Raw genomic sequence first — 13,988 nt, forward strand, 5'->3', positions numbered from 1 at the left:
TTGCACCTGAAAGAACCATTTACCGGATCATCAAGAACTTCAAAGAGAGAGGTTCGACTGCAGTATAGAAGTCTTCAGGATGTCCCAGAGTGTCCAGCAAGCGCCAGGACCGTCTCCTGCTGAGGAGTCAGCTACAGAATCGTGTCTCCAGCAGTGAAGAGCTTGCTCAGGAATGGCAGCAGGTTGGTGTGAGAGCATCTGTACGCACAGTGAGGCCAAGACTTTTGGACAACGGCCTGGTGTCAAGAAGGGCAGCAAAGAAGCCACTTCTCTCCAAGACAAACGTCAAGGACAGACTGAAATTCTGCTGGAAGTACAAGGATTGGACCGCAGAAGACTGGTGCAAAGTTTTTTCTCTGATGAAGCTCCCTTCCGACTGTTTGAGACATCTGGAAAATCGATTGTTCGGAGAAGAAAAGGTGAATGATACCATGAGTCCTGTGACGTGCCAACAGTGAAGCATCTTGAGACCATCCATGTGTGGGGTTGCTTTTCAGCCGAGGGAGTGGGCTGTCTGATAATTATGCCCAAAAACACTGCCATGAATAAAGAATGGTATCGACCTGTCGCTGCCAGGATTTGCGCTTGATCTCTCTCAAACGTCCTGCAACAGCGACTTCTTCCAACTATCCATGAGCAATTTGGTTATGATCCGTGCATTTTCCAGCATGATGGAGCACCATGTCACAAAGCAAGAGTGACAAAGAAGTGGATCGAAGATCATTACATTAAAATTTTGGATCCGTGGCCTGGCAACTCCCCGGATCTCAGTTCGGTAAAGTTAGCAAATATTCACAGATTTTCCGGATCAATAACTCACGAGCAAAATGTTTTTATTACACAACTGACGCCTCTTTTCTTGCGTAGTGATGTAGAAAACGAGCTACAAGCGAGTTCTCCTCAAAACAAGCTTTCCTCCGCTCTGTACAAAATACATTGATCTCAATGCGCTGGCGTCCGAGAGACAAGTGACTATAAGTTATTTTTTGAAATAATTGCTTTTGCATATTTTCTATAATTATTTAAAATGAATAAGTGTTATTTAATACTAAAATAATAAGCTATTTTGAATAAGTGTTGTGGAATAACCAGCAGGAGAGCAGTGATGTGTGAACTGATTTTGGAGAAAGTACAGTGTGTTACAGTGAAGGTATTGATTATTTTGTCCAATAACAATGACGGTAATTACTTTTTTTTTTCATTATAAATAATCATAAATATGCAAAAAGCAATTATTTTCACAAATAACGGTTGTGGTATAACCAGCAGGAGAGCAGTGATGTGTAAACTGAATTTGGTGACACTACAGTGTGTTTCTGTAAAGTCATTGAGTATTTTATTAGTAACATTTTTCGCGTATCGCCACCTAATTGATGGTTGTGCAATATTTTTTCTTTTTTTCCCGTTTAATCTTGAATCCTTGAGAATATGAGTTATATTGTTTGTTTGATGATAATTACATATTAAGTCATATCAGATATGTATTTTTTATTATAGAAATACATTATAGAATCCATGTGTGAGATGATAATGTAAAATTTAATAAATATAGGCCTATATGAAGAGTTAATTTGCAAAAACAGATCACTCCGTTTTTAACAATTCTCAGAAATCATGTTTTTTCATTGTGCATTCCAGTTAATCTCAATCAAACTGCAGTTGGGTTATTTTGACTAGGTTAAAAAAATAACTTTAAAAACAGCTAACAGAATAAAACACAATAAAAACATGATAACATAATAAAAAACATGATTTCTGACAATTTTTAAAAACGGAGTTATCTGTTTTTGCAAATAAACTCTTCATATAATATAATAAATTAAACATTACCTTGTCATAATAGTGTTTTATAATTTATACAGATAACTGTTATATATGCCAATAAAATAAATATAATAACCATATTAGAATAATGTGTTAACTATATACAACTATATAGTTGTATGATATGTTAATTACAAAGCGCTAATATAAGTAATAAATAAGGTAATACGGTAGTAATAAATAAAGTAATATTATATATATATATATAACTATATTGTAATATTATATAATGTTGTGCGCTATCTGTCACGCCCACTGAAGGCTCGTCAGTAGATCACACGTGCGCTGATGGCTCTGAAGTGAACAAACCCTGGAACAGAAGCTGCACCGGAGCAGGTTATCTTCACAGAGCAAGTTACTATGGTTACTTACATACCCTGAAAGTAACCTCCGATTTTGGAACCGAAAGCTGAGGTTATCCGCTCGCTTATCCTCAAACATACCCGGGTATGTCACACATAACCTGCTTTCTGGAATACACCCCGGATCTCAATCCCATAGAGAACCTCTGGTCAGTCCTCAAAAGGCGAGTGGACAAGCAGAAGCCCACAAATTGTGATCAACTCCGAGAACTAATAAGGCAAGAATGGATTTTGGAGTCAGGATTTGGCCCAGAAGCTAATATCCAGCATGCCAGAGCGAATTGCAGAGGTTATCAAGGGTTAACCCTGTAAATATGAACTCATTATATATATTTTTTGCCAATAAAAGCCTTTAAAACTTATGATATGCTTATCATTGTTTTTCAGAAGGCCTATACCATAGAAACATGTGGAAAAATCCTGAAGCATCAAACTTTGCAAAACACACAATTTATGTCACTGCCAAAACTTTTGGCCATGACTGTAAATATAAGGGGACTTATTTCGAGTTATTGCTCACCTGCGCTCCGTGTGTCTTCACCGTCTTGAGTTCATTCCACTCTGACTCTCTGCTGCTCACACGAGCCTAAATACAGAACCTCTACTAAACTTTCACTTTCAACATGACTGAGAACACTCTTGAGAACAGCTGTTTATGTTGTTATAACATTTTTTGGCCAGCAGTTGGCGCTGTCAATAACCTGCAAATTTCCCCTTCATGCCTTAATGATGATGACAGACCAAATATAGAAAATATACTGGCTCACTTCTTGTTTGATTATTAGAATCTGGGTATTAATCGGGTTAATATGTCTCGAATTTTTAATAACTGGACTTGATGGCTCTACATCTCCATTATACGCATGACCTCCATTCAAAAGGTGAAGGCGGTGTTCTTGCAGAACCTGAAAACATTGGGATTTTCTTACTAGTTTTAACTAGTTTTGAACAACACGTATTGTAAGAAGTGATATAGCCTATAAATAAAAATTAATTGGATAAACACTTATCCACCCACGAGAGAAGATGTTGACAGGAATTCCAGGAGTAAAAGCCTCAGTTGGCTGATAAATCATGATATATGAGTAGGTATGATGATGATAATCTATCTCTAGTCTGTGGTATCTAAACTAAAGAAACTCCTTTACAAAAGCTGACCCCTCAAAAAATGTAGGCTATAATTCACACAATGTGCAAATCAAATATTACATCACTAATTGCCAAATTAACCACGATGAATTTTGTTATATTAGGCAAAATCTTTCTTCCAAAATGATTGCTGTTTTATTACCTACTAAAACACAATCAGTAACTTCACATGGGAAGTTTGGAGTGTTTCATTATAGAAGAAAAAGAAAGTCTACACAAACTTTTACAAGTGAAGCACATATGAAAGACCAGGACCAAAGTGAAAAAATAAAGAAACTTCAAAGAAATAAAAACATAATAGTGTTTTCTTTACTTTCAGTTTATAACAAAATTAGTTTTGTTATCATTGGGAATAATAAACTAGCAGCAATCCTCCACCAAGAGTCACTAAATGACACTCAATCAACAACTAAATGAAGCATATATTCACCTCAGAACAAGACACAAGATGCGTTTATGTACATTCAGGTGCTGTTTAAAAAATGATTTCATGTGACATTCATTTTGGTCAAAGAGAGTTGATTTCATCATATCAGGACATGCTCTCTGCTGGTAGATGAATTAATTGCAACAGTATTATATTCATCTTACACCAGAACAGACTTTACCATTTACCACAAATTAGATTTATTCTTACTCTTCACTGATGACAAGTTTATTAAAAATGATAAAAATAGATTTTAGACCATTTTTAGAGTATCATGACACTTTCATAATTTAACAGCAATTTAATAAATAAAAAATGATAATGCAAATACAATAGGTCAATGCAATGGCATATGCAATGCAGCTATATGATGCTCAAAAATGCTAAAAAAACACTTAGTTTACACAATATTTACTTAAAATACATTAAAGTCTTTGAAAACACAAGGGCAGAATTATTATCTGATGCAGATATATTCTCCGCATAGCCAAATATTGGCTGATTCATTAGTTTGACCAATATATTGATCAATCATTGTTTCCGACACTGTATGTGAATTTTACAGTTCAGCATATTTAGTTAAACAGGACATTATCACGTCTATGATGTTTACATGAAAGATTAAACACAATTTGCTGTTTTCATAGTGTTTCTTTCTAAACATTGGTTGTCATCACTGTTTGTTCTTCAGAAACACCTCTTTCATATTTCTTCTGTAATCCAGAAGGGTTGGTACTTATGAACCTCTTCACACAGATGATTGCAGTAACGATGATGATGATGAAACAGCTTACTGCAGTGATGACGATGGCCTCAGTTACAATACCTGATTGATAAGTTTAATAGTAAAATTAAGAATAGTCTATAATCTCTTTAGGTGCATTCAAATGCTGTTACGACATTGTTTAAATCATAAAACAACCTGAGAATATTTATCCTATTGGACTTCTCAATCAGACTTCACAATATACTTCTGCTGCTGTTAGAATTTGTAGAATTTATTAATATAAAATTTAAACATACTATGATATGTCACTATTTGGAAACTCACCCATAATCAGTAACACTTTCTTGGACTTGAAGCATCCTTAAATATTCATTGCAGTCATTTATTTCTGGAGCTTGACATTAAAGATATCTCTGACAAGTAGTGGAAGAGCAGTTTCCATTTTTACAGAAATTCAAAACAGTAAACAATTATCAATAATCATATTTAAACATGGTAAAAATCCCAATATTAACATTATATAACAATAGCAAGTAGTTGTATTGCTATATAACAACAATATAGCAGCTGTGTTCTTGAAGTAACCTAAATAATTTGTACTTAATAATCAATAACTATAATAGAATATAATACCTTTCTTGCCAGGAGCTTCAGTGTCAGGTTTATGCTTCATGGATTCTGTTAACAAATTTTAAACCGCTGTTAGTAGATTGAAAATAAATACAGTAGCAAACATTTATTGAATTTTAAACAGCATTATAATTTACCGTACCTGTTATGTCCACAGTGAATTCTGTTATTTTCGCTCCACACTTTGTTTGCATAAAGAATCTGAATTGTTCTGTCATTGCTGTAGTTGGAGTTTAGCGGCATGTGAAGCTGTTCCTCTGTTCACAGGAAAAACTTGATGACAGACTGCGGCGTCATAAATGCTCTCAGGGTATTGAAACTTATACCGTGTAATGCAGCATTCAGTGAGCAGCAGAGAGATGCTGCAGGTGAGTTACTTCTTTCCCCACAGATACAGTCACATTCTCACAGCTTACAATGACATCTGAAAAAGAATGTATTTATCAGTTTAATACATCAACAGTAAACTAATTTCTGTCATTTTTCACATTAAGAAATTCAATCAACTTAAAGTTGAAGTGTGTCGCTTCTGCAACATTAGGGCCACCAAAAAGGACTCAAAAATAATGACTGATTCCAAACAGGTTTTCCAAACACTCCCCCGTCTGCAACTCTTCATCTACCACATTACTCTGGGTCACATACTGCAGCCGTGTTATCAATAATACAGCAGGTTGAATTATCTTTAGAGAAAGCGAATTATTCAGAATGGGAGAAGAAGGTATTTTCTCACTATATTTATCAGCTTGACAGCTGTGAAAGTCCAAACCAGTATGAACACAGCACAACATTATCAGCATTCATGACTGTTTCTGCAAAAAATAAGGCAAATATTTAGATCTAAACTGAAGCTTAACCAACCATAACTAGAGACATTAGTAGTTCATCCAAAAATGAAAATTCAGCCATCATCTACTCACCTTCATGTCATTCCAAACCTGTGTGACTTTCTTTCTTCTCTGCAACATAAAATAGGATAGACAGATAGATAGATAGATAGATAGATAGATAGATAGATAGATAGATAGATATTGACCCAAATACAACCACAAGAGCATTGTTGTCACACCACTCCACTAATTTATTACGCCTCAGTGTTATTTTGTACATATAATGAAAGTGAAATCAGATGGATGTCTTTGGCTGTTAAATCATGCTTGCCTAACATATTCTATATTACAGATTTGCATTATGTGAAGACTCACTTGCCCTGTTCAGTTCAAAACAGCATACTACTCTTACTATTTCAGACATATCTTTATTGTTGTCTTTTAGTTTTGGAAAGTCTACCACAGTATCATTTTCATTCTTGAAAAATTAAAAATGGTGCATATCCTGCTACTGAATACAGCTTGAGATAATAAAGCTGCAAAACAGACAGTTATACAGCTATGAATATACTGAAAGTACAGTCAAACTTTTTAATTCAAAAGGAAAAACACTGGGCAAAAATATTCTAAAACAGCACATTCATACATAAAACATACTAGGGCAGCAATTATGAAAACATGGCAGACAGTGCGTGTATAATCTTAATCACTCGAACAGGTTTGTCAAATGTTAATACACTTAATATCCCGTTTTGATGTCACCTCTGTAGCTCATTTCTAATTGGTTAAACTAACAATTTACTCCGTTTAAGACTAGTTATTCCCATATAGCCTAGCATATTAAATGATCATACATCTTCATTTAGAGATACAGTCTCCAACATATCAGGCCTATAGGGCCAATCGGTTGACAGCGTAAAGAAATACTCAATTTCTAATTTAATAGAATACTCTAATTTCGCTTCACAGACATTCAGAGTATCGATTTAAAAGGGAAAACTGCGCTCGATGTGAATATGATTTTCACTACATATTTGTCTCTGTATGTCTTCATCTGTGAACTGTAACGTTAACTTACTTTCACTTTCAAAGTCACTCAGATTTAACTTAGTGCTGTTTTCTCTTTCTTATTTGAGGTTTAAACAGCATAAACTGATCAAGATGGTTACTTGTAGGCTAAGGGAATCATGTTTTATCGTCTTCATATGCTTGTGTTGTTGTTTTTACAGTTTTGGACACAGACCGATGAGCTACACAGAAAACAACATCGCTTCGCTCGCGCACGGCAACAAAACTACTGCGATATAACATTACATCAGCTGAACTCACCCGAATGTCGTTATATGTCCACAGACTCAGTTTCTTAAATTCCTCATTTCCATCAGCCGAAGTCGCGACGTCCTGATCTTTGAACCTGAAATATTTTAGAGAAAAAGAAAAGGCTCAAGCAGGACTAGTCGACACACTCTTCCTGGGTTGCCAGGTCTGCGTAACCAAAATGGCCCAATGGGCAAATCATAGACCAAAAGTAGCCAATCACTACATCCCAAATATAAAACCTCAAAATATGCAATTCCCATCCCTAAAATGTATATTTTACAGTCACTGTCATGCAAACTGAAAACCACTGTATAGTAGCGATCATAAACACAACTCAAAGGCTCCTCCTTCACAAAATGTATCATCTCGCGCAGGTTTATCATTGGTAGAATATACAATATTTCAATACAAGCATTTCAGTCAAATACAATTTATGCACCGTCAAACCATTAACCCGCGGGGAGAAAATTAACCCGCTGCAACAGTTTAAACCCCAAGTATCCCAATTCCGCACTAAAACCGCGAACTTGGCAACCCTGTGACCAATCATGTCAACGTCACCGCTTACGTCACACACGGAAGCGGTGGTAAAAAGACCAAATAAGGCACTGAAGGCACGCAAATAGTAAAGAAAATCATGTCAGTATCATCAAGCACATTTGAGCTTCCAGTAGCTACAAACACATCTTACCCCGCGCAGTCAATATGTAGTTTAAATTCGCACTGATCTCCAGTTTTGTTCTCATTTCGTGTGGCATATGTATGGCTGGAGGCAGCAAATAAATACACATCCACTAAACATTAGGCTATTCGACACCAAATGCTAAATCTCAAATGAAGACATCCCTAACCTAAGACTGTTAAAAATTACATTTTGCATGTAAATAATCTTAAATTGCATCTTTACACAGGCTTGTGCATGTAATTAGGCCCATACAGATAAAAATAGACTGCTCTACAGAAATCTATATAAAACATAAAAGAAAAAAAATAGACCTAAATAAATAGTTTTTTTATTTGTATTATTTATTTATTTTATAGATCAATGCAACAGCACGTTGACAAAAATAGCCTAAAACGGCTCAAATCAAATTACACTACAAGTCTATACTCTGCGTTTGAATTAGTTGAATTAATTCATTAGAATTAGGAATTAGCGACTGTTGCTCTGCATGACCTTTTTTTGTTGTTGTTGCTGGGAAGAGTAAATTATACAGTAAATACAGTAACTCCAACTCAAGCATGAATATGCTTACCACTTAAAATCATTCTAAATCTCGCAGCATTTAACAACAAATGGCTACAGGTTTCCTGCAGAATAAGTTCACTTGTTTTACAAATAAATAGGCATATATACAGATCAGCTCTGTGCGGCTGTTTTATAACTTAATATGATAAAAAAAAAATTCTTTAAAATCAGAGTATCACAAGTTTTTATTCAATTCATTCATTTTAAAACAATAAAACACTGTACAAAACCACACAACTGCAGTTACAGAATACTAACATTAAAAATCATTTTAATTTTTTAGCTATATTATTATTTAGCAAGTGCAAAAGCATTACTGAAGACATCCCTCAAAAGTCAGACTTTCTTCTGCTTCAGTGACAATTTCAGGTTTAATGGGCCCTGTTAACAGATTTTAAACCACTGTAAAAAGATTAAACATAAATGTACAGAATTACAAACAACATATACCGTACCTGTTATGTTCACAGTGAAATTAGTTCTTTTCATTCCACAGTTTGTTTGCACAAAGAATCTGAATTGTTCTGTCATTGCTGTAGTTGGAGTGTAGCGGCATGTGAAGCTGTTCCTCTGTTCACAGGAAAAACTTGATGACAGACTGCGGAGTCATTAAAGCTCTCAGGGTATTGAAACTTATACTTTGTAACGCAGCATTCAGTGCGCTGCAGAGAGATGCTGCAGGTGAGAGTTACTTCTTTCCCCACAGAACCAGTCACATTCTCACAGCTTACAATGAAATCTGAAAAATAACAATGTTTATTATTATATAATACAGTGACATATATTGTCTTGCTGGGAAGAGTTAATTATACAGTAAATACAGACAACAAATCCCAAAATCTAACTAAAATGAATGTTTACCACTTTCTAAATCTCTTCATTCCAACATTTAACATCAAATATCAAAATATTTCTTGCAGAATAAGTTAATTCACTGGTTTTACAAATAAATAAGTCATATAAACAGATCAGCTCTGTGTGGCACTTTGACCTCACTACACTGCTCCAAAAAAAAAAAAAAAAGGCCACAGTTAATCATCACAGTATAACATCGAGTCAATTAAACTTCAGGACTTTCAGTCTGTCCAGTCATGACGAAAAAGTGATTGTGAATCAGTTTCTCCTGCTTTGGTGCAAATGAATGTTACAACAGGTGCACTGGAGAGGCAACAGCAAGAGAACCCCCAAAATGGAATGGTTTTGTAGGAAGTGGCCACAGACAATTGCTCTCTCCCTATCCTTCCTGACTGATTTGTCTCCAGTTTTGAAGGGTCCTTCTCACTACTTGTAGCATGAGGCAGTACCTGCAACCCAATCAGGTTGCACAGCTCCTCCAGGATCGCACATCCATTCATGCCATCACAAGGAGGTTTGGTGTGTCTCCCAGCCCCAGGATAAAATCATCACTGGGTACACTCTTAAAAATGCTGGGTTAAATACAACCCAATTGCTGGGTTTGTCCCTATTTAACCCAGAACTGGGTTGTATTTAACCCAGCATTTTTAAGAGTGTACCCAGTGATGATTTTATATTGGGTTGTTTTTAACCCAGCATTTTTAGAGTGTAAAATCCTATTAGATCTTATGCTGAATTGAGCTGGAAAAGTGCTGAATTTCTCTGGAAAAGTGCATTAAATTTAAACAATTTAAAATGGCAGACATTGAGATTCTCCACAGAAGCATGCTGAAAAATCTAATAACTGATTTCTTGACACATGCATATCTGTGCAGTCTCTAAAAATACTCTGTGTCCGTATTTGGAAACCACAAACTTTAAACACTAAAATAAAGGTGATTTTAAAGCTATGAATATGCTGATAAGAGTTTGAAGAGTAGTTTTCTATAAATTATCTAGAAGAGCAATTAATAATTATAATGGAATATATACAATACCTTGGCTTTTCAGAAGCTTTATTACTAAATTTTTCTAATTTATTACTAAATAATCAAACCTATAATAGAATACATACCTTTCTTGCCAGGAGCAGGAGCTTCAGTGACAATTTCAGGTTTAATGAGCCCTGTTAATTAAACCACTTTTAAAACCATTGCTAGAAGATTTTAAATAAATGTAAAGATTTATAAACAACAGTGTTGTATGTAGTACCTGTTGTGTTAACAGTGAATTCTGTTCTTTTCATTCCACACATTGTTTGCACAAAGAATACTATATTTTCCTTCCTTGCTGTAGTTGGAGTGTAGCGGCATGAGAAGCTGTTACTCTGATCACAGGGGTTGTAAGGAAGCTCTTGTGCACAGATTAAGGTGTCATTTATCCCAGGGTATTGAAACATATACATCACAATGCAGCAATCAGTGTACTGCTGAGAGATGCTACAGGTGAGAGTTACTTCTTTCTCCACAGATCCAGTCACATCATCACAGCTTGCACTGACGAAACCTGATAAATAACAATATTTATTATATAATACAGCAACACAACAATAATAAAGATGCCTGTCATTTTTAACCTTTCAAGAAATGTTATCCTAACATATTTGTTGTGTCTGTGTCCATGTCAGTCATGTAATATCATTGCACATAGATGTGTCCCTAATTAAACACAGCTTATTCAAAACAGACATGATATACCCCCCCCCTTTAATAAGCCTTTACCTGAGTGAGTTCTACTGTGCTCTAAATCATTCAAACTCTTTTGACAGTTCAATGCAAGTTCCTTTTGCAAGATGTTGCACTGTTTCATGCTTTTCATCTTCAGAAAGATCTTTCTTCTTCCCCATACTGTATGAGAACTGTGACTCGCTTAATTACTTGGAACCTCTATAGGTAGGTTTTCCATTTACCCAAGAAGACTTGATTGGCAAATTATTTAAGAAACCTGTCTGAGATTGATACCTGTTATCTAAAAAGATAGGAGAAATAAAACAAACACTTTCTTTGAAAAACTAAAATCTGAATGATTATTTTACCGAAATCCTACTGATATGTCACTTGCATAATATTTGGAACACAGTGTAGTTGAAACCCCCCCCCCCCCCCCCACGACCACTCGGCAACTGAGCAGTTCCCATACCAGACTGTGATACAACTGGAAAGGATGTTCTCGATCGCACACTGGTAGAAGTTCACCAGGATGGCTGAAGACAACTGGTTCTTCTTCAGTGTCCTAAGGAAGAAGAGGCGCTGGTTAGCCTTCTTGACCAGGCTGGAGGTGTTTGTGGTCCAGGACAGGTCCTCCGAGATGTGGGTTCCCAGGAACTTGAAGCTGGAGACACGTTCAACAACTGTCCCGTTAATGTGGATGGGGTCATGCGTGTTTCCTTTCTTCTTCCTAAAGTCCACAATAAGCTCCTTTGTCTTACTGGTGTTAAGGAGCAGGTTGTTGTCAGCGCACCATGCGGCCAGGTGCTGTACCTCCTCCCTGTAGGCAGTCTCATCATTGTCTCTGATGAGGCCAATCACCGTGGTGTCATCTGCAAACTTGATGATGGAGTTGGATCCATGCACAGGCCTGCAGTCGTGGGTGTAGAGGGAGTAGAGGAATGGGCTCAGCACACAGCCCTGTGGTACGCCGGTGTTGAGTGTGATGGTGGTGGAACAGATGTGGCCTGACCTAACATGCTGAGGCCTGTTGGTCAGAAATTCCATAATCCAGTTGCAGAGTGAGGTGTTAATGCTGAGGTCTCCAAGTTTAGTGGTCAGCTTGGAGGGAATGACAGTGTTAAATGCTGAGCTGAAGCTTAATGTAGCTTGCGCCAACAGTCCTACACGGAAGCAGCTCCGGGAGCATGACGTATGAGGTCAGCTATACCATATAGACTGCTGAGGACTGGGGTAAAGTCATTTTCTCTGATGAATCCCCTTTCCGATTGTTTGGGGCATCCGGAAATTAGCTTGTTCGGAGAAGAAAAGTTGAGAGCTACCATCAGTCCTGTGTCATGCCAACAGTAAAGCATCCTGAAACCATTCATGTGGGGTGTTGCTTCTCAGCCAAGGGAGTGGGCTCAATCACAATTTTGCCTAAGAACAAAACCATGAATAAAGAATGGTTCAAAAACAACCTCCGAGAGCAACTTCTCCCAGCCATCCAAGAACAGTTTGGTAAGGAACAATGCCTTTTCCAGCATGATGGAGCACCTTGCCATAAGGCAAAAGTGATAATTAAGTGGCTCGGGGAACAAAACATTTAAATTTTGGGTTCATGGCCAGGAAACTCCCCAGACCTTAATCCCATTGAGAACTTGTGGTCAATCCTCAAGAGGTGAGTGGACAAACAAAAACCTACAAATTCTGACAAACTCCAAGCATTGAATATGCAAGAATGGGCTGCCATCAGTCAGGATGTGGCCCAGAAGTTGATTGACAGCATGCCAGGGCGTATTGCAGAGGTCTTGAAAAAGAAGGGTCAACACTGCAAATACGGAGTCTTTGCATAAACTCATTGTAATTGTCAATAAAAGCCTTTGACACTTAAGAAATTCTTGTAATTTTACTTCAGTGTACCATAGTAACATCTGACAAAAAGATCTAAAAACACTGAAGCAGCAGACTTTGTGAAAATTAAAATTTGTGTCATTCTCAAAACTTTTGGCCATGGCTGTACTCCCTGACCATAATGAATTTCCCTTACTGTTGTGCAATGCTTTACATTATCTTAGAGTCCTTCTGCCAAATTCTCACCAAGTTTACTTTCTTACCATCATCAGCTTGACAGACAGCAGTAAAGGTCCAAACCAGAATGAACAGTTGCACAACATTTACAGCATTCATGGTGGTGATTCTGCAATAAAAAATTACAAAAATGTGCAATTTGGACAAATAATGAACTACCAGAGATTACATAATTATTAGATAACAACTTTAAAGAAGATGATTTACAGAGAGCTTTTTGCACACTTACGGTCAAGTAGGTCTTCACACTGTGTGAGTTTATTTCACATGAACGTAACTAAGTTTCAGAATTACTCAACTACCTATCTTGGCACAGTGGTTTTTGACCATGTTTATTTTCAGATCGAAAAAAAAAAAGGTGTGATATGCAACAAAAGAATGCTGTTGCTGTTATAACTAATGTCAAACACTGATGGAAATGTTTGTTAATGATTATTGCATGCATAAGCGTGTGATATTTGTTATTTTTAATGGCATCAGTGCATTAACTAAACACACTGAAAATGACCTTGTAAGAATTACAGAACCTCAGACACTTTGATCTTCTGAGACAGACAATACACACACAGTGCATTAACATACAGACATCTGTCTCCACATCTCACTGAGAGAAAATGCGGGAAAACGTCTCTCACATATGCATCAGTTCCGAAACTCAGATACTTTGATCTCCTGAGAAACAGACAATACAAACTTACACGGGCATCTTGGAGAAACCCCACAGAGTGGCGGTGCAGGAAACGCTTTTCTCACATATGCATCAGTTCCTTTTCATCTCCTCCCTCCACTTGATTTACTCAGAATGGTAAATAGTATAATGTTCTATATGAATGCAAATA

General features: G+C 36.6%; 2 protein-coding genes across 4 annotated transcripts in view; both read right to left on the reverse strand.

The window, feature by feature from the left end:
• Positions 1–2,806, reverse strand: part of LOC107666824 (uncharacterized) — a 16,994-nt gene extending 14,188 nt beyond the window's left edge. The window contains exon 1 of the mRNA XM_016458307.1: positions 2,707–2,806. The gene's annotated coding sequence lies outside the window, so the exon portion shown is untranslated. The remainder of the gene's footprint in view (positions 1–2,706) is intronic.
• LOC107666794 (uncharacterized) overlaps positions 1–13,255 on the reverse strand; it is a 15,972-nt gene extending 2,717 nt beyond the window's left edge. The window contains exons 1-5 of one of the 3 annotated variants that reach the window (XR_001631720.1): positions 6,040–6,074; positions 5,853–5,931; positions 5,262–5,543; positions 5,123–5,167; positions 4,083–4,588 (exon numbers count right to left, since the gene is read on the reverse strand). Coding sequence is in view for 1 of the 3 variants with exons in the window: in XM_016458238.1 (XP_016313724.1) it covers positions 9,111–9,257; positions 10,488–10,538; positions 10,625–10,918; positions 13,176–13,248 (565 nt within the window). In the remaining 2 variants the exon portion in view is untranslated. Of the gene's footprint in view, positions 1–4,082; positions 4,589–4,813; positions 4,903–5,122; positions 5,168–5,261; positions 5,544–5,852; positions 5,932–6,039; positions 6,075–8,973; positions 8,991–9,110; positions 9,258–10,487; positions 10,539–10,624; positions 10,919–13,175 lie in introns of those variants that run through there. The other 2 variants (XM_016458238.1, XR_001631721.1) reach the window with 2 other exon arrangements.
• Positions 13,256–13,988: the final 733 nt, after the last annotated feature.

The sequence above is a fragment of the Sinocyclocheilus anshuiensis genome, unplaced genomic scaffold (assembly GCF_001515605.1).
Source record: "Sinocyclocheilus anshuiensis isolate Anshui unplaced genomic scaffold, SAMN03320099.WGS_v1.1 scaffold1500, whole genome shotgun sequence".
In the NCBI taxonomy this organism is placed as follows: domain Eukaryota; kingdom Metazoa; phylum Chordata; class Actinopteri; order Cypriniformes; family Cyprinidae; genus Sinocyclocheilus; species Sinocyclocheilus anshuiensis.